Below are 27,180 nucleotides of genomic sequence, written 5' to 3' on the forward strand. Positions count from 1 at the left end.
GACAGCATGGTCCTGAGGGGCTTCACATAGGTACTAAATAACTGTAGCATTCTGTATCTGTAGACTGGTTTTTTTTTTTTTTTTTAGCCATCAGACTTCTGGGATGCTGCATTTACTGCAAACCATACATTCTAGACCCAGACATGTGATCATTATATTGTTATAAAGTAAAGCCCTACTTTACTGCCCCATCTCCTGCCCCCTCCTCCTACTCCCCATCCCCCCCACAATCCCAAAACACACACACCCTTGTTGGAGGAAACTGGGATGTGGGAGGAAGCCAGGATGTGGAAAGAAGGCTCAGAGCAAGGACACCTTATGTTAAATTTCATCTCATGCCTCAAAGGAGCAGTTTTGCTATGAGTTGTGCCTTCTCACTTTATGAAATCCATCTCATCTTGCCTTCTAGTACCGTTGTATTGCACACACAGAATCACTTAGGCTACTTCACTTTCTATCTATAGATAAAAAGCCTTCACCTGAGTTAGGCATGAGAGAGAAGAAGGGTTTGCCTGAGTCTGGAATCACTCAACCAGGGACAGTGTCTGTATCTTCTGTGGGGTCTAAGTTTATCCCATTGTTCCTTATATCAGATCCTCTGCCTGCTGCTCCCTATGTTGGAATGTCAGGCTGGCCTGGACAATTGAAGGCTTTGTGCCCTGGTTCTGTACTGCTCCCTCATGTCTGCAGTTAAGTTCTGCTATGCCCTCAACAAAAAGCCTCAGCCAAGATGACTACACCTTACCAAGCTCCCAGTGAATCTCCAGCAGAGAGCAGGGTCCTCATGTGTTCCTGCAGAGAATATTGTGTTCTCCTCAGTCGGGGTGTTATCAGGTGTGCACACCTAGCTAGAGCCTTCACTCCTTCCCTGTAGTCACTCATATAATCACAAAATTCAGGAACTTGTTTAAGATGAAGACAGTGAACATCCAAAGGCAGCTTCCTAAAGCTGGGAGTAAAACACAAAGAGTCTGACAATAGTGTGATTTTGTTTTCTTTCTTTTTTAATATCCATTGTAGGTCTGGAGTTCAGACTCTACCCCACAATGCCAAGGTTCATTACAACTACGCCAATTTCCTAAAAGACCAAGGTCGGAACAAGGAAGCGATCTACCACTACAGAACCGCCCTCAAGTAAGCACCACAGAGGGCCTTTGCTTTGTGCCTGCTCATGCCACTGCCCCTCCCAGGGTGTGTGGGTACTCTTTTCTCTTGACAGTGAACTGGCTCACCCTTGGATTCTGAGTCTTTGGGCTCAGCATTCAAGTCTGCCAAAGATGCACCCCCTCAGTGCTTTTTCCATATCCTGCATACTGTAAAAAGTAAAATTAGCATTGCTACATGTAACACACTGGGGTGAAACTCAGCTGGATGCAAACATGTAAAGCAGGAGTTTCTTGTTAAAAATACACTGGTAAGTTTGGAGAGGAATATTCTAACTTTTAATAGTATGTATATAGAAAGCTCTAGGCCTCTCATATCCATATTTTATGTAGTGTATGTTGGTAGGGTGTATGTACGTGCATGTTTTATGGAGGCCTGAGGGCCACCTTGGATGCCATTTCTTAGACATTGTACACTTTGCTTTGAAAGAGTCTCAGCAGTCTAGGAATTCCAGTTAGTCAAGGCTAACTAGCCTTTAAGACCTTGTCTCAAAAAAGCCAAAATAGCCCTTTCTGTAGGCGCCAGCACTGGGGCACCTTGGGCGCAGAGTCTGCAGACACCCCTAAGGTCCCCAGAGGACTCTCCATGGGATCTTAGGACCTCTGGTGAGTGGAACACAAATTCTGCCAGGAGGCAGGTTCGAACGCCAGATATCTGGGAACCTTCCCTGCAAGAGGAGAGCTTGCCAGCAGAGAGTACTCTGACCACTGAAACTCAGGAGAGAGCTAGTCTCCCAGGTCTGCTGATAGAGGCTAACATAATCACCGGAGGAACAAGATCTAACCAGAGACAACTATAACAACTAACTCCAGAGATTACCAGATGGTGAAAGGCAAACATAAGAATCTTATTAACAGAAACCAAGACCACTCACCATCATCAGAACGCAGCACTCCCACCCCACCCGGTCCTGGGCACCCCAACACACCTGAAAAACTAGGCCCGGATTTAAAAGCATATCTCATGATGATGGTAGAGGACATCAAGAAGGACTTTAATAACTCACTTAAAGAAATACAGGAGAACACTGCTAAAGAGTTACAAGTCCTTAAAGAAAAACACGAAAACTCAAACAAACAGGTAGAAGTCCTTAAAAACAAACAGGAAAGCACATCCAAACAGGTGATGGAAATGAACTAAACCATACTAGACCTAAAAAGGGAAGTAGACACAATAAAGAAAAGCCAAAGTGAGACAACGCTGGAGATAGAAATCCTAGGAAAGAAATCTGGAACCATAGATGCGAGCATTAGCAACAGAATACAAGACATGGAAGAGAGAATCTCAGGTGCAGAAGATTCCATAGAGAACATCGGCACAAAAATCAAAAGAAAATGCAAAATGCAAAAAGATCCTAACTCAAAACATCCAGGAAATCCAGGAAACAATGAGAAGACCAAACCTACAGATAATAGGAGTTGTTGAGAATGAAGATTTTCAACTCAAAGGACTGGCAAATATCTTCAACAAAATTATAGAAGAAAACTTCCCAAATCTAAAGAGATGCCCATGATCATACAAGAAGCCTAGAGAACTCCAAATAGACTTGACCAGAAAAGAAATTCCTCCCAACACATAATAATCAGAATAACAAATGCACTAAATAAGGATGGAATATTAAAAGCAGTAAGGGAAAAAGGTCAAGTAACATATAAAGGAAGGCCTATCAGAATTACACCAGACTTTTCACCAGAGACCATGAAAGCCAGAAGATCCTGGACAGATGTTATACAGACACTAAGAGAACACAAATGCCAGCCCAAGCTACTATACCCAGCCAAACTCTCAACTACCATAGATAGAGAAACCAAAGTATTCCACGATAAAATCAAATTCACACATTATCTTTCCACGAATCGAGCACTTCAAAGGATAATAACAGAAAAAAACCAATACAAGGACGGAAACCACGTCCTAGAAAAAGCAAGAAGGTAATCCCTCAACAAACCTAAAAGAAGACAGCCACAAAAACAGAACACCAACTCTAACAACAAAAATAAAAGGAAGCAACAATTACTTCTCCCTAATATCTCTTAATATCAATGGACTCAACTCCCCAATAAAAAGACATAGACTAACAGGCTGGCTACAGAAACAGGACCCAACAATTTGCTGCTTATAGTAAACCTATCTCAGGGAAAAAGATAGACACTACCTCAGAGTGCAAGACTGGAAAACAATTTTCCAAGCAAATGGTCTGAAGAAATAATCTGGAGTAGCCATTCTAATATCAAATAAAATCGACTTCCAACCCAAAATTATCAAAAAAGACAAGGAGGGACACTTCATACTCATCAAAGGTAAAATCCTCCAAGACGAACTCTCAATTCTCAATATCTATGCTCCAAACGCAAGGGCAGCCGCATTCATTAAAGAAACTTTAGTAAAGCTCAAAGCCCACATTGCACCTCACACAATAATAGTGGGAGACTTCAACACACCACTTTCATCAATGAACAGATCATGAAAACAGAAACTAAACAGAGACACAGTGAAACTAACAGAAGTTATGAAACAAATGGACTTAACAGATATCTACAGAACATTTTATCCTAAAACAAAAGGATATACCTTCTTCTCAGCACCTCATGGTACCTTCTCCAAAATTGACCATATAATTTGTCACAAAACAGGCCTCAACAGATACAAAACTATTGAAATTGCCCCATGCATCCTATCAGACCACCATGGACTAAGGCTGATCTTCAATAACAACATAAATAATGGAAAGCCAACATTCACGTGGAAACTGAACAACAGTCTTCTCAATGATACCTTGGTCAAGTTAGGAATAAAGAAAGAAATTAAAGACTTTTTAGAGTTTAATGAAAATGAAGCCACAACATACCCAAACTTATGGGACACAATGGAAGCATTTCTAAGAGGGAAACTCATGGCTCTGAGTGCCTCCAAAAAGAAACTAGAGAGAGCACACACTAGCAGCTTGACAAAACACCTAAAAGGTCTAGAACAAAAGGGAGCAAATTCACCCAAGAGGAGTAGACAGCAGGAAATAATCAAACTCAGGGGTGAAATCAACCAAGTGGAAACAAGAAGAACTATCCAAAGAATCAACCAATCAAGGAGCTGGTTCTTTGAGAAAATCAACAAGATAGATAATCCCTTAGCCAGACTCACTAGAGGGCACAGGGACAGCATCCTAATTAACAAAATCAGAAATGAAAAGGGAGACATAACAACAGATCCTGAAGGAATCCAAAACACCATCATATCCTTCTACAAAAGGCTATACTCAGCAAAACTGGAAAACCTGGATGAAATGGACAAATTTCTAGACAGATACCAGGTACCAAAGTTAAATAAGGATCAAGTTAACGATCTAAACAATCCCATATCCCCTAAAGAAATAGAAGCAGTTATTAATAGTCTCCCAACCAAAAAAAGCCCAGGACCAGATGGGTTTAGTGCAGAGTTCTATCAGACCTTCACAGAAGATCTAATTCCAGTTCTGCACAAACTATTCCACTAAATAGAAGTAGAAGGTACTCTACCCAACTCATTCTATGAAGCCACAATTATTCTGATACCTAAACCACAATAAGATCCAACAAAGATAGAGAAATTCAGACCAATTTCCCTTATGAATGTCGATGCAAAAATCCTCAATAAAATTCTCGCTAACCGAATTCAAGAACACATTAAAACAATCATCCATCATGACCAAGGAGGTTTCATTCCAGGGATGCAGGGATGGTTTAATATGTGGAAATCCATCAACGTAATCCATTATATAAACAAACTCAATGACAAAAAAGCACATGATCATCTCCTTAGACGCAGAGAAAGCATTTGACAAAATCCAACACCCATTCATGATAAAAGTCTTGGAAAGATCAGGAATTCAAGGCCCATACCTAAACATGATAAAAGCAATCTACAGCAAACTAGTAGCCAACATCAAAGTAAATGATGAGAAACTGGAAGGAACCAATCCCACTAAAATCAGGGACTAGACAAGGCTGCCCACTTTCTCCCTACCTATTCAACATTGTACTTGAAGGCCTAGCCAGAGCAATTCAACAACAAAAGGAGATCAAGGGGATACAAATTGGAAAGGAAGAAGTCAAAATATCACTTTTTGCAGATAATATGATAGTATATATATAAAAGTGACCCTAAAAATTCCACCAGAGAACTCCTAAACCTGATAAACAGCTTCAGTGAAGTAGCTGGATATAAAATTAACTCAAACAAGTCAATGGCCTTTCTCTACACAAAGAATAAACAGGCTGAGAAAGAAATTAGGGAAACAACACCGTTCACAATTGTCACAAATAATATAAAATACCTTGGCGTGACTCTAACTAAGGAAGTGAAAGATCTGTATGATAAGAACTTCAAGTCTCTGAAGAAAGAAATTAACTAAGATCTCAGAAGATGGAAAGATCTCCCATGCTCATGGATTGGCAGGATTAATATAGTAAAAATGGCTATCTTGCCAAAAGCAATCTACAGATTCAATGCATTCCCCATCAAATTTCCAACTCAATTCTTCAACGAATTAGAAAGAGCAATCTGCAAATTCATCTGGAATAACAAAAAAACCTAGGATAGCAAAAACTCTTCTCAAGGATAAAAGAACCTCTGGTGGAATCACCATGCCGGACCTAAAGCTTTACTACAGAGCAATTGTGATAAAAACTGCATGGTACTGGTATAGCAACAGACAAGTAGACCAGTGGAATAGAATTGAAGACCCAGAAATGAACCCATACACCCATGTTCATTTGATCTTTGACAAGGGAGCTAAAACCATGTAGTGGAAAAAAGACAGCATTTTCAACAAATGGTGCTGGCACAACTGGTGGTTATCATGTAGAAGAATGCGAATTGATCCATTCCTATCTCCTTGTACTAAGGTCAAATCTAAGTGGATCAAGGAACTCCACATAAAACCAGAGACACTGAAACTTATAGAGGAGAAAGTGGGGAAAAGCCTCAAAGATATGGGCACAGGGGAAAAATTCCTGAATAGAACAGCAATGGCTTGTGCTGTAAGATTGAGGATTGACAAATGGGACCTCATAAAACTGCAAAGCTTCTGTAAGGCAAAAGACATGGTCTCAATAAGACCAAAAGGCCACCAACAGATTGGGAAAGGATCTTTTCCTATCCTAAATTAGATAGGGGACTAATATCCAACATATATAAAGAATTCAAGAAGGTGGACTCCAGAAAGTCAAATAACCCCATTAAAAAATGGGGCTCAGAGCTAAACAAAGAATTCTCACCTGAGGAATACCGAATGGCTAAGAAGCACCTGAAAAAATGTTCAGCATCCTTAATCATCAGGGAAATTCAAATCAAAACAACCCCGAGATTCCATCTTACACCAGTCAGAATGGCTAAGATCAAAAATTCAGGTGATAACAGATGCTGGCGAGGATGTGGAGAAAGAGGAACACTCCTCCATTGTTGGTGGGATTGCAAGCTTGTACAACCACTCTGGAAATCAGTCTGGCAGTTCCTCAGAAAATTGGACATAGTATTACCAGAGCATCCTGCAATACCTCTCCTGGGCATATATCCAGAAGATGTTCCAACTGGTAAGAAGGACACATGCTCCACTATGTTCATAGCAGCCTTATTTAAAATAGCCAGAAGCTGGAAAGAACCCAGATGCCCCTCAACCTAGGAATGGATACAAAAAATGTGGTACATTTACACAATGGAGTACTACTTAGCTATTAAAAAGAATGAATTTATGAAATTCCTAGGCAAAAGGATGGACCTGGAGGGCATCATCCTGAGTGAGGTAACACAATCACAAAAGAACTCAAATGATATGTACTCACTAACAAGTGGATGTTAGCCCAGAAACTTAGAATACCCAAGATATAAGATACAATTTGTGAAATACATGAAACTCAAGAAGAGCAAAGATCAAAGTTTGGACACTTTGCCCCTTATTAGAATTGGGAACAAAACACCCATGGAAGGAGTTACAGAGACAAAGTTTGGAGCTGAGACAAAAGGATGGACCATCTAGAGACTGCCATATCCAGGGATCCATCCCATAATCAGCCTCCAAACGTTTACACCATTGCATACACTAGCGCGAGTTTGCTGACAGGACCCTGATATAGCTGTCTCTTGTGAGACTATGCCGGGGCCTAGCAAACACATAACTGGATGCTCACAGTCAGCTATTGGATGGATCACAGGGCCTGCAATGGAGGAGCTAGAGAAAGTACCCAAGGAGCTAAAGGGATCTGCAACCCTATTGGTGGAACAATATGAACTAACCAGTACCCCCAGAGTTCGTGTCTCTAGCTGCATATGTATCAAAGATGGCCTAGGTGGCCATCAGTGGAAAGAGAGGCCCATTGGTTGTGCAAACTTTATATGCCTCAGTACAGGGGAACGCCAGGGCCAAGAAGTGGGAGTGGTTGTGTAGGGGAGTGGGGAGGAGGGTATGGGGGACTTTTGGGATAGCATTGGAAATGTAAATGTGGAAAATACCTAATAAAAAATTTTTAAAAAAGCCAAAACAGAAAAAGGTCGATATATTCCACCAGTTTTACACATAAAGTATGCTTGACCTTAATAGTGGATGTTTCATGGTTTCTCTTCCATTCTTGAAGAAAAACCAATACTGTCCAACAGTATTGGTGCAACAGAGAAGGATTACCAGAGTGTTTACAAATTCTGTCAGCTTCAAATAGAAAAGTAAATATGACCTTAATCCACAGCTGGGCCAAAGGCCTACATTAAATTCTCTGGCAGTTGATTCCACAAAATTACAGTAGCCAGTTGGGAGTTTCTGCTCCTTTCCTGTGAAACAATAAAAATAAATGTTTGATTCTAGAAGAAATATACACCCTGAAGAATGGGAAAAGATAATCAAAGCTATAAATCCAATGCTGAAATTAGTGAATTATTTAATGCTCTCAGCCTGGATTCTAAATATTTCTGATTTAAAATCTCATTTTAGAATGCCCTCCTCTGCCATGGACCTTCAGTGGATATGAGTGTTGTACTTTCTGTGTTAAAGTATGCTGTCACTCTTTGTGTTAGACAAAAGAAGAAAATCCCAGGAGCATTCATCATCTTGGCAGTTGTTTATCCTTGGTGACTGGAAGATTGCCCATACTTCATTACTGCTATTTCATCCTGGGGATTGCTTACAGGGACTCATCTCCTCCCCAATGGCCCTTCCTCCCTTTCAACCCTAGAGTATCTCATGCTTTCCTTATTTACCACAGCAAGGAAGAAGTGACTGGGGAAGCAGCAAATTAAAGGCACTGGGGTTTGGATCAGTTCTGCAATTACCTCCCCCCACCCTCACCCCCACTACTGAAATGACCATGAAAACCCCACAGGTAGTGGAATTTATCTATTATCAGGGAGCAGAGAGCAAAGGGGAAGTGCGCCAGGCTGTAGACCTCAAAGCCCATCCAGTGACCTACTTCCTTCAGTGAGGCTCCCTCCTACAGGTTCTACAACTTTCTTAAACAGCTCCTCCATCTGGGGGCCAAGGCTAGTGCTTAGGACAGTGGAGCCACTTCATTCATATGCAGACCACCTCAGAAACCTTGCCTTATGTCCTCAATAAAAGCCAAGCTTATGAGTGTTAGCTTTGTGTATCTACAGGAATCACCTTTCCAGTTTTGACACTAAAGCCTGAGATTCTGTATTATTTGGGGTTCTCTAGAGTTCCAGAACTTATGGAATGTCTCTATCTATTAAGGGAATTTATTGTAATGACTCACAGTTTGCAGTCCAACTAAACCAACAATGGCAGATGTGAATGGGAAGTCTAAGAATCTAGTAGTTGCTCAGTCCCACAAGGCTAGGTGTTTCAGCTGGTCTCCTGTATAAGCTAGAATCCTGAGGAAGTAGGTTCCCACAGATGTGCTGGCAAGTAAGTGCAAATGGGAAAAAGAGTGAACCTTCCTTCTTTCAGTGTCCTGATACAGGCCTCCAGCAGAAGGTGTAGCCCAGGTTAAAGGTTAGTACAACCTCTGGATTTTGAACTTCCTTGTCCCAGGCTGGCCTTGACCTCAGAGATCTGCTTGCCTCAGTCTCCTGGGATTAAAGGCATATACTACTTTGCCTGGGTGTCTTAGTCAGGGTTTCTATTTCTGCACAAACATCATGACCAAGAAGCAAGTTGGGGAGGAAAGGGTTTATTTGGCTTACACTTCCATGCTGCTGTTCATCACCAAAGAAGTCAGGACTGGAACTCAAACAGGTCAGGGAGCAGGAGCTGATGCAGAGGCCATGGAGGGATGTTCTTTACTGGCTTGCCTCCCCTGGCTTGCTCAGCCTACTCTCTTATAGAACCCAAGACTACCAGCCCAGGGATGGTCCCACCCACAAGGGGCCTTTCCCCCTTGATCACTAATTGAGAAAATGCCTTACAGTTGGATCTCATGGAGGCATTTCCTCAACTGAAGCTCCTTTCTCTGTGATAACTCCAGCTGTGTCAAGTTGACACAAAAATAGCCAGTACACTGGGCCCATGGCCACTGTACCTCAAGATCTGGATGAAAAGCATGTGTCATCCCATGTCAAGATCTGGGTCAAGGGTCTGTGTCTTCCAGCCTCACGATCTAGATCACATCTGTGCCCTCTATATCTATATTGTAGTTCATTCCAGATGTAGTCAAGCTGACAACCAGGAATAGCCATCACAGATTCCCATTTGAGAGAATCAGAAAACATGGGTGTATCTACTGTGTTTTCACCTCCAAAGCTTTTTAATTTTGTATTTTGTAGGACTATGTCCTACTGTTTCATGGCAGGTGATAGGAGAGACCCACTAACAATCATTTCCACCTAACAATTGCCAAGCAACACCTTATCCAGTAAGTCCAGAGGAGGAGCTGGCCCTGCCTGAACAATGTGCAGAAGATGTTGAGTTCACGCAGGGCTATTTGGGTGTTTTTGGATTACTGACTAGTTTTACAAGTGAGCTAAAAGTAGAGAACTGTGAAACAGATCTCCTCCTCCTCTTCCTTCCCTCCTTTGCCTCCCCTCTTCTCTCCCTTTTTTTCTCCCTCTTATTCCCCTTCTTTTACTCCTTAGCACCACCCCCCCATACCCTTTTACACTTTACAAGTGTCTTAGGTGCCTAGGTTAGTCTTGAACTTCAATCCTTCTGCCTCAGCCTCCTGAATAGCTGGGATTACAGGCCTACACCACAGGCCCAGGCTTAGGAACATTCCCCAGTACTTTATTTTGCCTTGAAGTTTCAAATATGTATCCATTCACCAGACTTCTAGTAACAAAAACAAAAACCCTTAAGAACCTGCCGATTAGACTTTGCAATAATGGTGCCTATCCATGTGTAGTCTTAGTTTAGTTATTTTAGAGAAGAATCAAAATTTAAAACAGTCATTCAAGCATTCTACCTGAGATTTTTTTCTCTAGTCTTTTACAGCGGTTTCACAAATCAGTGGCAAATTTTTGAACAAAACCTTTTTTAGTATTTCTAATTTTTACCTACTTTCCTTAGAAATAACAACTTTCCCCCACACTTATATTTTATTTTTGTAAAATATTTCAAGGCAGTGAATATTATAAGTAAAAAAAAAAAAACTTTACTAGACACATCTGAGTACTAGTAGTCATTCAGGGTTTAGCTCTGGGAGTGGAGGGCTGAGTCTCTGCATTGTACACATTCTACACATGCACTTGGTTTAGAGGCTGTCTGGAGATCTGGTGGCATAGTTGACAGGCTTTTTGAAGCACAGTCTTACTGCAAGGGATAGATATGGAATATGCTTTTCACTGTTTAAGTCTCCTGCATGGTTAAATTCATGTTGTTAAACCCTATTGGTCAGAACTAGCTCCTGGGATAGAGACTAAAGTTTGCCTTTGTCTAGGCAGATCAGAAAGACTCCTGGTTGAGCAAAGTGATGCATGCTTGAAATCCCAGAATGTGAGATGCAGAAGCATGAGGGCCAGTGGAAGTTCAAAGCCAGCCTGGTCTACATAGTGAGTTGTAGGCCTGCCAGGGCTACATGGTAAAGAATTGCTTTAACTCTCATTCCCATCCCCAAAGAAAGAAAGAATGGTGTGAGGAAAGGAGGGAGAGACAAAGAGATAGGAAGGAAGGAAGGAAGGAAGGAAGGAAGGAAGGAAGGAAGGAAGGAAGGAAGGAAGGAAGGAAGATATAAGACTCTTCTATCAGGTAAGGTTCCATGGAACCTTCATTACGTAGAGGTGTCATCCCTGACAATGTGTAGGATTCTATCCAGATAGGGGGTCTGTAACCTTCTACCACCCAGACAATTATTCTTACAAAAATGGCTCCCTTGTAAACCCACAGAAAATGTAGCCACCACGGTCGCCGTAATGCTGTCAGATGATATGATGTTTACTCTAAAACCACTCAGGTAGACATTGTAATGAGGTTCAAGTACCAGGCATGAATTCCTGTGTAAACGCTCTTAAAATCAGTCCAAAATGATTGATTACACCCATATCCTTTAGGCTACTATTGCACCAGTGAGCACATCTTGCCTGGCAAATCAGTCAGTATTGAGTGCAGAGTTCACCACAGCATAATTCCACTCGTGGGTTTTTCTCCCTCAACAGCCTAGATAGCCTCTCTGAAACTTAGAAATCTAACTTGCAGGGAAGAAGTTTTCAGGACAGTTCCAGCTTGATCTCTCCACGTGGTACAACCAAAGTTGTATCTGCAGCAATAGGCTCTTACCATCTAGTTATAGTGAGCAACCAACAGCAGAGGGCAATAGCCTTGTTCCTTTGGGGTGTGTGTGTGTGTGTGTGTGTGTGTGTGTGCGCTCATGGGGAGTTGTCTTAATTACTTTTCTATTGCTGTGCTAAGATATAATGACTGAGAGAACTTAAAGAAGAAACCGTTTTGGGGGTGCGTACAGTTTCAGAGGGAAAGTACATGACCATCATGGTACAGAGCATGGCAGCAGACAGGTGGGCATGGCACTGGGTACAGAGCATGGCAGCAGACAGGTGGGCATGGCACCGGGTACAGAGCATGGCAGCAGACAGGTGGGCATGGCACCGGGTACAGAGCATGGCAGCAGACAGGTGGGCATGGCACCGGGTACAGAGCATGGCAGCAGACAGGTGGGCATGGCACCGGGTACAGAGCATGGCAGCAGACAGGTGGGCATGGCACCGGGTACAGAGCATGGCAGCAGACAGGTGGGCATGGCACCGAAGCAGTTGTTAAGTGCTCACGTCTTGATCCACAGACACAAGGCAGAGAGAAAACTGAGACTGGCGTGGGGTTCTAAAACCTCAAAGCTTGCCCCAATGACACACCTCCTCCAATGACATCATACCTCCTAATCTTTCTCAAACAGCTCCACTCGCTAGGGACCAAGCATTGAAATATATGTGCCTATAGAAGCCATTCTCATTCAAACTACCACAGGAAATATCAGGCCAACTAAATTTTTCTCTTGTACAAAAGAAAAGTCCAAAGTGATGGGTAATTTCCATTGTTGACTTGACTGGTTAAGAAACACTTAGGTCATTGATGAGGGACACTTCTGAGTGTGTCTGTGAGGGTGTTTCCAAAGAGAGAAGACTTACTCTGAATGTAACTGGCACTACTCCACAAGCTGGGGTCTTTAGCTGAATGGAAAGGGGAAAGGAGGAAGCTGGCTGAGTGCCAGGATTACCCTTTGGGATAGGTATGAGCAAGCAGCCTTATTCTCTACCATGAAACATTTTTATCTTCTCAAAGTCAATCTTCCCTCCCCGCCCCCACCAAGTTTCTTCTGCCACATATTTTACCACAGGTACAAGAAAAGGAAATAATACATCCACCCACTATTTGATTGTCTAGTACAGGGAAAGAATTGAACTAAAATCTATTGCAGTTTGTTCAATGTATAGAATAGACTTGGCAGGAGAACAGAGCCCATTGATGTAGTTCTTTGTATTTCCTCCTACACATGATGACTAGAATTCTTCAGGGAGATCCCATTAAATTGAGATGACTGTCTGTGGAAAATGAACTAATAGAGGAATAAGTATTACAGAAGCATGGTTGTCATTAGGGTTTGAGGAAACCCAAGGTGTCTAATCAACCATCGTTCTTGATGCCTCTAGTGTGTGAGCACTAGCTCATTGTAATTCCTTTAAAATGCTGTTTATATGCTGCTGGAGTTCGATCATTAAATATCAGGAGTCAACGAGTGCTTCTAAAAGCTTTACAGTCTGCCCAGAGGGAACATTTCAAATGTCTTTCTTGTGATCATGACACCTTGTGTCATCTTGTGTCTCTGAAAAGAATTAAAATCTTAATAAAGTTTGTTAGCTAGGTTTAGCCTCAGGGAGATGATTTCTTTGGCTGGTATGGTGTTTTATCTGTGAAGGTCTAAAGAGCTTTCCAATTACCACAAGGAAGTATTTGAAATTATTTTTGTTTCTTCCTGTTGATGAACCAAGAAGAAATTTCATTCTTAATCTACATACATAGATACAGACATACTACACACACATAAATGTCACTTACACACATGCATGTATACACACATATACATATGTCTCATATTCATAAAGTTTAAGGAATTAACATTATTTAGAAAGATTCTGAATTTTAATGAAATTGTGGCCAATTCTTCAACTGGGTTTCAAAATGAAGTCATCACTATTTATCTTTGGCAGCTTCATGCTGTGTCTCCTCCTCCCCATGCTTCACTTTCATTTGACTAGCTTAGATGAGGATTTGCAGGATTAGACTCCAGGGCAGAGGTTTGCATGCAGGAAATCTTTCCAGAGCACTCTCATAAACACAGGAAGGAAGCAGAGTGCAGGGTGGAAAGGGCATAGGGATGCAGTGAACTGCATCAGGCTCACTGACCCTGAGGACTTCTGCATGCTGTGGGGCTGTCCTGAGTAGACATCAATCTAAACACCCCTTTACCAGCCAGGCACTATGCCCAGGTTTCTGTGGAGATGAGAGATGATCTTGGTAGCATCTACATTTCTGGCAGCTGAAAGTGAGTGCCTCCAAACTGGAGGAGGAACAAAGTGGTATGATATAGCCCAGTATTACCCAAAATGTATGGGAGCTGAAGTTTCTTAGATTTCATAGCTTTTCGCCAGAATCGAGTCTGACTGTGTTAATGATGACAGTGTTGCCACCTCATTATTATTCCTGTAGCAAGCTTAAAGTTATGTCCAAATCACTTAGCAAATGCCCTTCAGAACCAAATCCTAACCAGGCCACCACCCCTACTATTCCAGCTGTCACCCAGACCATGTGGCACAGGTTGGCTTTGAAGTTGGAACAATCCTTCTGCCTTAGCCTCCCAAATGCTGAAATTATAGTTGTCCACTACTGTTTTAGTCACAGTTCTATGACTATGAAAAGATACCATGACCAAGGCAATTCCTATAAAAGAAAACATTTTATTAGCAACTTGCTTATAGTTTCAAAGGGTTGGTCCATTCTTATCATAGGAGGGAGCATGGTAGTATGCAGGGACTTTGGCATAGGCTTTTGAAACAGCAGTGTTCACCTCCATCAAGACCACACCTCCTCCATCAAGATCACACCTCCTCCATCAAGACCACACCTCCTCCATCAAGGCCACACCTCCTCCAACAAGGTCACACCTCCTAATCCCACTAAGCATTCAAATGCATGAGCTTGTGGAGGCCATTCTTATTCAGACCACCACAACTACAATGCCCAAATAAATATATGTAACTTTAAACTGTCTAAATTGCCCAAACTGTTTACAAAATCTAAGTATAGTGTAAAGGCTAAAAGGCTGCAGTTGCTATCAAGATATCTTGTAGTTTCTAACAAACATATGAGATTTACCTCAGGCCTCTGTTCCTCCTGCCACCAGATAGGCTTGTGATGGGGACACTTAGCCAATTGGGCCATTATATCCAGATGTTTGTTCGAGCCTTATCCTCAATGGTTCTGTGAGGTGAATTCTTTCAAATAAGATTCAAGCTTAAATCCTGAGCTCCCGTGTCAGGTGGATGACTGCATAGTGCCAGTGAACCTCACTGACTGGGTTGAAACTTTCCACAAGGACCTTCATCCCTGAAGGAGAGGTCCACATCAGACTGCTTCAGGACTTAAACTTAGCTGCCCCTGCTGCTTCCAGAAGCCAATGAGCCATTTCCTCCATGTGTATACAGGTGTGGAAGCCTAAGACTAAAGGCTAGAATCTTTAATTGAGGTCCGTGGATGTTTGCATGAGAATGGCCTACATAATCTCAAGTATTTGTTCCTTAGTTGATGGAACTGTTTGGAAAGGATTAGGAGGTGTGGCCTTGTTGGAGGAGGTGTGTCACTGTGGGTGGACTTTGACCATTCAGAATCAGTCACCCTCTCCCCCTCCCTCTCTTCTCCCCTCTCCCCTTCCCTCAATCTCTATCCTTCTCACTACCTCTCCCCTTCCTTCTCCCTCTCCCCTTCCCTCCCTCCCTTCTGGTTGTGTTTCAAGATGTGAGCCCTCAGCTACTGCTCCAGCACCATGCCTGTCTGTCTGCCTCGATATTATGATGGTCATGTACTCTACCTCTCTGAAACTGTAAGCTCCAAATAAATTCCTCTTCTATAATTTGACTTGGCCATGGTGTCTCACCATAGCAATACAAAAGTAACTTAGACAAGGTCCAACTTACTCATTGAGCCTGGACCTCAGGGTTCACAGAAGTCATACCCCTAGTCTAGCCAGCCAGATTGCCCTGAGAACTCCCTGTCTCTCTATATCTCCTTGACATCTATATGGATTCTGTATAACCAAACTCTGGTCTTTACACATGAGCAGTGAGCATTTTATCCACCATTTTATCCACTCTGCTGCTCTGCTTCATCCTCAAGTTTTGCCCAGGATCCCATAATATCCAGCACTGAAATAATCTGACTAGCAATCCTTTATTTAACTCTGTTGCTGTGACTGTCCTTCTTCTGGCACTTTCTGTTGCTTTATAAATATTCTTTAGTTGCTCCAATTTTAAACAACCCCACACATAAGCCTGTCTCGATTTCTTCTCTGACTGCCATGTGGGCTGTTGATTCTATTCCCTTTTTGTTCCCAGTGACACAATCTCCTAGACATCTACAGCATCTTCCTTGTGTCCCTCCTGCTTCCATAGACCCTCTCCCTAGGATCCCTGGAACTGCTCTCGAGGTCACCAGCTGCCTCCCAGTAGATGGGCCTGTGGAACCACCTGAGTACTGGAGCACTTGACTTTTCTGACCCACCCTCATCTTCAAGTTGGACACCCTTTACCTTGGTTGGGTTTTAGCATGGTGATACATGCTGCTGGTTTACCTGATATTTCTATAGAATATTCTCCCTCTTCCAAACTCTTAATAAACAGTTCTCCCCTCCCCTCTTCCTCTGGGCTTTCTTTTTGGGCCTTCATTTTCTTTCATGTCCTGTCAGCGCTCAGATGCATCTCTGCATTGTCTGTCTTCCCATTATCACAGCCACCCGCCTGGCAGGCTACAGGGCATTTCCAGACCCTTCTCCTGTACTACACACCCAGTTACTCACATTCTCTGCAGAAACTGCCCACTACATCTCAGTAAACTGTCTTTGGTTCCCTGAGTTCTTTAGCCTTGCTTCCTTTCCATGGAATAGCACCATCTATTTGGCAGTGTGAACTTGGGAGAGTGGAGCCTAAAACTGAGGTGAACTAAAGGCACATGTAATAGTCAACTTTAATCAGAGCATGAAGGAATTTACATTCTGAGGGCATTCTGGGGATTAAGCAAAGTCATGTGAGCAACTTCACTCATGTTCAAGTTCTGTGCAAGGTCACATGAGCTTAGACTGTAAACAGTCACAAGGACAATATCATGCTGAATAATAATGGGTAAGAAGATGGGTAATCTGAAAAAAAGCTCACTCCTGTTATTATACCTGAGAAGGACAGGAAAGCACACTCCAAGAACAAATCCATGTTATAAAAGAACAGAGGTTACCAGACTCCTGTCTTGCCCACTTGGAATGTTGTTACAAGCGCTCAGAAATCTCACACAGCTTCATTCATGGACTGTATTCAGACAGAACACTATTAATCCCACTGGGTGAGAATAAGACCACTACCACAATTTTTGAGGCAAATTTGAAGCAAGTTTTTAAAGGCTGGCTAGGAAGATGGACAGAGGCCTGGATCTCAGAGAATGGCCCCAAATTACGTTAATCAGGTGCTTATAAAAGCAAAACCCGCAAAGCTACATACTTACCTCCTTTGTTCAATCAGGGACACACATACATCCTGACATACTTCCTGCATGTGTGCCTATGTATCTATAATGAAGCACATCCTGTGCAGTTGGGGCACCCAGCCTTGTTTATGGAAGTGAAAACACCGTGGCTTATTATCATGACCTGAACCACAGCCCCCAGCACTCCAGGAAGTTAACTATCCTTGGGCAAGTGGGGCTTACAGGTTAGAGGCATTTCCGTTTCATACATCTCTTAAGCAAAGCAATTAAAACTTAAAACATAATATTAGCCTTCACAACACCTTCCTTTCTCTCCCTTTTTCTCCATCATCAGGCTCTAGTCCCCATCAGCACTGTCCCTCCTTTGAAATCTTCACTGTGGAATACCTAAGGAACGAGGTGGCCCAGTCATATATGTTCTCCATGCTCCCCCAGACTCACTGTTTCCTCTTTTACTGCCTGGCAGCAAGGGCAGTTATCTCGCTGTTCTGGACCATTGGCAGAGGGTGTGGCCAACTGGAGGTGCTTAATAAATACTTGTGGAGAGGAAGCCTGCAAGATGGCAGAATCCAGCACTCAGTCACAGGATGCTTAGCAACAGCACCATCATGGTGTGTGGTACTTCTCAGAGAGCTGTAAGCAGTGAGGGCAGAACAGCTCAGCCTGGTACAGGACTGACCAGGGTATTGCTAGATATTCCACAGCCTACCGACTTCCAGTTGTATGCCAGTAATGGTCCCCAGCGGTCAGGATAGCCATTCAGAATATGTGCCCTTCTCACCTGTCTTAGGGTTTTACTACTGTGAACAGACACCAAAACCAAGGCAACTTATAAAGGACAACATTTAATTGGGGCTGGCTTACAGGTTTAGAGGTTCAGTCCATTATCATTATGGCAGGGAGCATAGCTGGATCCAGGCAAGCATGGTACTGAAGGATCTGAGAGTTCTACATCTTGTTCTGAAAGCCAACAGAAGACTGGCTTCCAGCAGCTATGAGGGTCTCAAAGCCCACCCCCACAGTGACACACTTTCTCCAATAAGGCCATGCCTACTAATACTGCCACTCACTCCCTGGACCAAGTATATTCAAACCACCACAACACCCTATGCTCTCCTAAGCTGAAAGTTGTTATTAAGAACACAGACATACCTTTCTGCCCACTGCTGTCTCTAACTCATTCACCAGACAGTGTGTGTTCATGCTAAGAATTGTTATCACGGCACAGTTCCAGGAGCACATGAGCCAAAGGTAAAGCAGCAGCGCCGGTTGCTGGGTACCAGGAATCGCTTCAGACAATCAAAGAAACTGACCAGGAAGATTAGCAGTCTCTCTCGGGCCAGTTAGTGACAGAATAATTGAATTTATGGCATAAAAGAAACCAAACACTTAATATATGCAAAATTAACAGTCTATTGACTTCTGAAGAGACACTTATTTTGTACTACTCCAGTCCAGTGAAATTGAGCTTCAATCGTAGAGGTATATTTTTCCTAGTCACATTTCTATAATTTTTTCAACAAGAAATAGAAAATAAACATCCAACCTTAGGGTATTTAACTTCAAATAAATTAATTTGTGGCATAAAAATTAGAGACTTGGTCTGGTGTGTATGCTTTGAAAGAGTGTAGTGAACTGTGGCATATGTATTAATGTTATTTGAACAATAAAATTACTGCTAAGGTACTGAAATGTTAAAATTTTATAACATTCTTAACTTTAAATTTTTCAAATACATCAGTGAAACAAAATACAAATCCAAACTTTACTCCAAAATAGCTGTATCTGTGAGCTTTTACAGACAGGAGCTGGAGAGATGGTACCAGTGGGTAAAAGCTCTTAATGAACAAGCATGATAACCTGAGTTCAGATCCCAGCACTCATGTAAAGAGCCAAGTATGGCTGCTTATGCCTGTAGGCCCAGCACTGTGCAGGTGGAGACTAGATCCGTGGGGCTCACTGGCTGTCAGCCTAGGTCCAGGTTTGGGGAAAGATTCTGTCTCAAAGAAGTAAGGCAGAAAATGATAGAGCAGGACGCTAAGCAACCTCCCCTGCACAGACATACATACATGCACACGTATATACATACCCACATAAACCTTACTAACAGTGACTCATAAATTGGGAATTCACATCTTATAGGCTACTGAGAGTTGTTGACTTTAGCTTGTTCCCATACAAAGTGCTTCTCTAACACTAACTGGGGACATGATTGCTCCAAAGTATAGTTGACGGGAGAATTTTTATTGTAGATATGAGGAAGAGTGTACAGCCAGAGCCATCCAGAAGAGTCCAGAACAGGGAAAGGAAGTAGTGGACAGAACAACTGGACTTGGTTGTAAGGAGGGGTGGGGAGCTAGAGAGGTAAACAAAGAGAATGAGGGCAAAGGAGACCAAGGAAGAGGGGCCAAAAGAGCACATAGTTAAAATAGCAGGATGATGAGGAAATGAGAACCTGGGGAGGGAAGCCCATGCACTTTGTATGCTGATGTCATCACAGAGAGCCATTTGAATGGAGTTTCTTTTGGACCTGACAGTAAAGATGATGTTAAGATAGTAGTCAACATTCTTGGAGTGAATAAGTATCTCTGTAGCCAACATTTTTACATGTTGCATTGATTTCATTTCTCCCTCTGAGAACTGGTTCATATTAGAGCATAATTTAACTAAATTGCTTAGAGAAAATAATAGAAATATTCTAAATAGAGGTTCTAATTCATAACAATTCACTTATTTGCTGAGAGTTGTATGACTCATATATTATTTGGGAAAACAAATGGATCAACAGGAGTAATTTACCTTTTAATACCTAAGAGGACAAGTGTTTCATGTGAGAGAGAGAGAGAGAGAGAGAGAGAGAGAGAGAGAGAGTAAGTATAAGAAAGAGAGAGAGACACAACCCTCTTCCGGTCAGAAAAGCACCTGGGCAGCTGGGGCGCAGGGTCTGCTGACACTCGCCAGCTACCCACAACACCCGCCACAGGATCTTAAGACTTCTGGTGAGTGGAGCACAGCTTCTGCTCCAATCCAATTGCGCTGGACCTGAGACTGCATTAGTTAGGGAAGCAGAAACCGGCCTGAGTAGGACCACAGGCCTCATCCGGCTGTATCAGCACCGGGGTAGCGGGAGCGCAGGGTTGCCTGACACCCGCCAGCTACCCACGACCCCCACCACAGGATTTTGGGACTGCTGGTGAGTGGAACACAGCTTCTGCTCCAGTCCAATTGCGCGGGACCTGAGACTGCATTAGTTAGGGAAGCAAAAACTGGCCTGAGTAGGGCCACAGGCCTCACCCGGCCGGATCAGCGCCAGGGTAGCAGGAGCGCAGGGTTGCCTGACACCCACCAGCTACCCACGACCCCCGCCGCAGGATTTTGGGACTACTGGTGAGTGGAACACAGCTTCTGCTCCAGTCCAATCACGCGGGACCTGAGACTGCTCTGGTTGGGGAGAGAGAAATCCGGCCTACATAGGGCCACAACCCTCTTCCGGTCAGAAAAGCACCGGGGCAGCTGGGGCGCAGGGTCGGCTGACACTCACCAGCTACCCACAACACCCACCACAGGATCTTAAGACTTCTGGAGAGTGGAACACAGCTTCTGCTCCAATCCAATTGCACGCGGGACGAGAGACTGCATTAGTTAGGGAAGCAGAAAAACGGCCTGAGTAGGACCACAGGCCTCTTCCGGCTGGACCAGCACCGGGGTACCGTCAGCTACCCACGACCCCCGCCGCAGGATTTAGAGACTGCTGGTGAGTGGAACACAGCTTCTGCTCCAATCTTTAAATAGTGACAACGATAACAACTAACCCCAGAGATTACCAGATGGCGAAAGGTAAACGTAATAATCTTACTAACAGAAACCAAGACCACTCACCATCATCAGAACCCAGCACCCCCACTTCGCCCAGTCCAGGGCACCCTAACACACCGGAAAAGCTAGACACGGATTTAAAAGCATATCTCCTGATGATGATAGAGGACTTCAAGAAGGACTTTAATAACACACTTAAGGAAATGCAGGAGAACACTGCTAAAAAGGCAGAAGACAATAAAGAAAAAGCACAAAAATCCCTTAAAGAATTGCAGGAGAACACTGCTAAAGAGTTACAAATCCTTAAAGAAAAACATGATAACATAATCAAACAGGTAGAAGTCCTTACAGAAAAACAGGAAAACACATCCAAACAGATGATGGAAATGAACAAAACCATACTAGACCTAAAAAGGGAAGTAGACACAATAAAGAAAACCCAAAATGAGGCAACACTGGAGATAGAAACCCTAGGAAAGAAATCTGGAACCATAGATACGAGCATCAGCAACAGAATACAAGAGATGGAAGAGAGAATCTCAGGGGCAGAAGATTCCATAGAGAACATCGGCACAACAATCAAGGAAAATGTAAAATGCAAAAAGATCCTAACTCAAAACATCCAAGAAATACAGGACATAATGAGAAGACCAAACCTACGGATAATAGGAGTGGATGAGAATGAAGATTTTCAACTCAAAGGACCAGCAAACATCTTCAACAAAATTATAGAAGAAAACTTCCCAAATCTAAAGAAAGAGATGCCCATGAACATACAAGAAGCCTACAGAACTCCAAATAGACTGGACCAGAAAAGAAATACCTCCCGACACATAATAATCAGAGCAACAAATGCTCTAAATAAAGATAGAATACTAAAAGCAGTAAGAGAAAAAGGCCAAGTAACATATAAAGGCAAGCCTATCAGAATTACACCAGACTTTTCACCAGAGACTATGAAAGCCAGAAGATCCTGGACAGATGTTATACAGACACTAAAAGAACACAAATTCCAGCCCAGGCTACTATACCCAGCCAAACTCTCAATTAACATAGATGGAGAAACCAAAGTATTCCACGACAAAACCAAATTCACACATTATCTCTCCACGAATCCAGCCCTTCAAAGGATAATAACAGAAAAAAACCAATACAAGGACAGGAACCACGCCCTAGAAACAACAAGAAGGTAATCCCTCAACAAACCTAAAAGAAGACAGCCACAAGAACAAAATGCCAACTTTAACATCAAAAATAACAGGAAACAACAATTACTTTTCCTTAATATCTCTTAATATCAATGGACTCAACTCCCCGATAAAAAGACATAGACTAACAAACTGGCTACACAAACAAGACCCAACATTTTGCTGCTTACAGGAAACTCATCTCAGAGAAAAGGATAGACACTACCTCAGAATGAAAGGCTGGAAAACAATTTTCCAAGCAAATGGCATGAAGAAACAAGCTGGAGTAGCCATTCTAATATCTGATAAGATTGACTTCCAACCCAAAGTCATTAAAAAAGACAGGGAGGGACACTTCATACTCATCAAAGGTAAAATCCTCCAAGAGGAACTATCAATCCTGAATATCTATGCTCCAAATACAAAGGCAGCCACATTCATTAAAGAAACTTTAGTAAAGCTCAAAGCACACATTTCACCTCATACAATAATAGTGGGAGACTTCAACACACCACTTTCACCAATGGACAGATCATGGAAACAGAAACTAAACAGGGACACAGTGAAACTAAGAGAAATTATGAATCAAATGGATCTGGCAGATATCTACAGAACATTCTATCCTAAAACAAAAGGATATACCTTCTTCTCAGCACCTCATGGTACCTTCTCCAAAATTGACCACATAATTGGTCACAAAACAGGCCTCAACAGATATAAAAATATTGAAATTGTCCCATGCATCCTATCAGATCACCATGGACTAAGGCTGATCTTCAATAACAAAATAAATAATAGAAAGCCAACCTTCACGTGGAAACTGAACAACACTCTTCTCAATGATACCTTGATCAAGGAAGGAATAAAGAAAGAAATTAAGGACTTTTTAGAGTTCAATGAAAATGAAGCCACAACATACCCAAACTTATGGGACGCAATGAAAGCATTTTTAAGAGGAAAACTCAAAGCTCTGAGTGCCTCCAAAAGGAAACTAGAGAGAGCACACATTAGCAGCTTGACAACACACCTAAAAGCACTAGAACAAAAGGAAGCAAATTCACCCAAGAGGAGTAGACGGCAGGAAATAATCAAACTCAGGGGTGAAATCAACCAAGTGGAAACAAGAAAAACTATTCAAAGAATCAACCAATCAAGGAGCTGGTTCTTTGAGAAAATCAACAAGATAGATAAACCCTTAGCCAGCCTCACTAGAGGGCACAGGGAAAGCATCCTAATTAACAAAATCAGAAATGAAAAAGGAGACATAACAACAGATCCTGAAGACATCCAAAACACCATCAGATCCTTCTACCAAAGGCTATACTCAACAAAACTGGAGAACCTGGATGAAATGGAGAAGTTCCTAGACAGATACCAGGTACCAAAGTTGAGTCAAGATCAGGTTAATGATCTAAACAGCCCTATATCCCCCAAAGAAATAGAAGCAGTCATTAATAGTCTCCCAACTAAAAAAAGCCCAGGACCAGATGGGTTTAGTGCAGAGTTCTATCAGACCTTCAAAGAAGATCTAATCCCAGTTCTTCACAAACTATTCCACAAAATAGAAACAGAAGGTACTCTACCCAACTCATTCTATGAAGCCACAATTACTCTGATACCTAAACCACAAAAAGACCCAACAAAGATAGAAAACTTCAGACCAATATCCCTTATGAATATTGATGCAAAAATCCTCAATAAAGTTCTTGCTAACCGAATCCAAGAACACATCAAAACAATCATCCATCCTGACCAAGTAGGTTTCATCCCAGGGATGCAGGGATGGTTCAATATACGGAAATCCATCAACGTAATCCAGTATATAAACAAACTCAAAGACAAAAACCACATGGTCATCTCCTTAGATGCGGAAAAAGCATTTGACAAGATCCAAAACCCATTCATGATAAAAGTCTTGGAAAGATCAGGAATTCAAGGCCCATACCTAAACATGATAAAAGCAATCTACAGCAAACCAGTAGCCAACATCAAAGTAAATGGTGAGAAGCTTGAAGCAATCCCTCTAAAATCAGGGACTAGACAAGGCTGTCCACTTTCTCCATACCTATTCAACATTGTACTTGAAGTCCTAGCCAGAGCAATTCGACAACAAAAGGAGATCAAAGGGATACAAATTGGAAAAGATGAAGTCAAAATATCACTTTTTGCAGATGATATGATAGTATATATAAGTGACCCTAAAAATTCCACCAGAGAACTCCTAAGCCTGATAAACAGCTTCGGTGAAGTAGCTGGATATAAAATTAACTCAAACAAATCAATGGCCTTTCTCTACACAAAGAATAAACAGGCCGAGAAAGAAATTAGGGAAACGACACCCTTCTCAATAGTCACAAATAATATAAAATATCTTGGCGTGACTCTAACTAAGGAAGTAAAAGATCTGTATAATAAAAACTTCAAGTCTCTGAAGAAAGAAATTATAGAAGATCTCAGAAGATGGAAAGATCTCCCATGCTCATGGATTGGCAGGATCAACATTGTAAAAATGGCTATCTTGCCAAAAGCAATCTACAGATTCAATGCAATCCCCATCAAAATTCCAACTCAATTCTTCAACGAATTAGAAAGTGCAATCTGCAAATTCATCTGGAATAACAAAAAACCTAGGATAGCAAAAACTCTTCTCAAGGATAAAAGAACCTCTGGTGGAATCACCATGCCGGACCTAAAGCTTTACTACAGAGCAATTGTGATAAAAACTGCGTGGTACTGGTATAGTGACAGACAAATAGACCAATGGAATGGAATTGAAAACCCAGAAATGAACCCACACACTTACCGTCACTTGATCTTTGACAAGGGAGCTAAAAACATCCAGTGGAAGAAAGACAGCATTTTCAACAAATGGTGCTGGCACAACTGGTTGTTAACATGTAGAAGAATGCGAATCGATCCATTCCTATCTCCTTGTACTAAGGTCAAGTCTAAGTGGATCAAGGAACTTCACATAAAACCAGAGACCCTGAAACTTATAGAGGAGAAAGTGGGGAAAAGCCTTGAAGATATGGGCACAGGGGAAAAATTCCTGAATAGAACAGTAATGGCTTGTGCTGTAAGATCGAGAATTGACATTTGGGACCTCATGAAACTACAAAGCTTCTGCAAGGCTAAAGACACCATCAATAAGACAAAAAAACCACCAACAGATTGGGAAAGGATCTTCACCTATCCTAAATCAGATAAGGGACTAATATCCAATATATATAAAGAACTCAAGAAGGTGGACTCCAGAAAGTCAAATAACCCCATTAAAAAATGGGGCTCAGAACTGAACAAAGAATTCTCACCTGAGGAATACCGAATGGCAGAGAAGCACCTGAAAAAATGTTCAACATCCTTAATCATCAGGGAAATGCAAATCAAAACAACCCTGAGATTCCACCTCACACCAGTCAGAATGGCTAAGATCAAAAATTCAGGTGACAGCAGATGCTGGCGAGGATGTGGAGAAAGAGGAACACTCCTCCATTGTTGGTGGGATTGCAAGCTTGTACAACCACTCTGGAAATCAGTCTGGCGGTTCCTCAGAAAATTGGACATAGTACTACCGGAGGATCCAGCCATACCTCTCCTGGGCATATATCCAGAAGATGTCCCAACCGGTAAAAAGGACACATGCTCCACTATGTTCATAGCAGCCCTATTTATAATAGCCAGAAGCTGGAAAGAACCCAGATGTCCCTCAACAGAGGAATGGATACAGAAATTATGGTACATTTACACAATGGAGTACTACTCAGCTATTAAAAAGAATGAATTTATGAAATTCCTAGCCAAATGGATGGACCTGGAGGGCATCATCTTGAGTGAAGTAACACAATCACAAAAGAACTCACACAATATGTATTCATTGATAAGTGGATATTAGCCCAAAACTTAGGATACCCAAGATATAAGATACAATTTGCTAAACGCATGAAACTCAAGAAGAATGAAGACCAAAGTGTGGACACTGTGCACCTTCTTAGAATTGGGAACAAAACACCCAGGGAAGGAGTTACAGAGACAAAGTTCGTAGCTGTGATGAAAGGATGGACCATTTAGAGACTGCTGTATCCAGGGATCCGTCCCATAATCAGCTTCTAAACGCTGACACCATTTCATACACTAGCAAGATCTTGCTGAAAGGACCCAAATATAGCTGTCTCTTGTGAGACGATGCCGGGGCCTAGCAAACACAGGAGTGGATGTTCACAGTCAGCTATTGGATGTATCACAGGGCTCCCAATGGAGAAGCTAGAGAAAGTACCCAAGGAGCTAAAGGGATCTGCAACCCTATTGTTGGAACAACATGATGTACTAACCAGAACCCTGGAGCTCTTGTCTCTAGCTGCATATGTATGGAAAGATGGCCTAGTCAGCCATCAATGGAAAGAGAGGCCCATTGGACTTGCAAACTTTATATGCCCCAATATAGGGGAATGCCAGGGCCAAAAGAATGGGAATGGGTGGGTAGGGAAGTGGGGGGCGCTATGGGGGACTTTTGGGATAGTATTGGAAATGTAATCGAGGAAAATATGTAATAAAAATATTAAAAAAAAAAAAAGAAAGAGAGAGAGACAGGAAAAAGAGAGGAGGGAGAGGGAGGGAGAGACCTACTGCTTTAGTTCATTTCCCCCAGGCTCCCTTTCCCCTATGCATTACATAAGGAATTTTAAATGAGTTGACTTATGGGAAAATGTCACTTGCATTAGCACATGTTGGGGTGAGCATTGTCTTGGCTTTTTTTTTTGCATTGAAGGGCTGCTCTACAGGTGTGTGACAAAAGCCTGTTAGTTTGTCCACTCCAGAACAGTCAGAAAGGGCTGACTGCATGTCGGT

At 42.3% G+C, this 27,180-nt stretch overlaps 1 protein-coding gene across 5 annotated transcripts in view; it reads left to right on the top strand.

Annotated features, from left to right (window-relative positions):
* Tmtc1 (transmembrane O-mannosyltransferase targeting cadherins 1) overlaps positions 1 to 27,180 on the top strand; it is a 348,737-nt gene that overhangs the window by 268,891 nt on the left and 52,666 nt on the right. For all 5 annotated transcript variants that reach the window (XM_029478417.2, XM_029478419.2, XM_085839758.1 and 2 more), the window contains one exon: positions 1,021 to 1,134. In XM_029478417.2, the coding sequence (XP_029334277.1) occupies positions 1,021 to 1,134 (114 nt within the window). The remainder of the gene's footprint in view (positions 1 to 1,020; positions 1,135 to 27,180) is intronic.

This window comes from Mus caroli, unplaced genomic scaffold, assembly GCF_978045245.1.
Source record: "Mus caroli unplaced genomic scaffold, Mus_caroli_1 scaffold_7, whole genome shotgun sequence".
NCBI classification, from domain to species: Eukaryota; Metazoa; Chordata; class Mammalia; order Rodentia; family Muridae; genus Mus; species Mus caroli.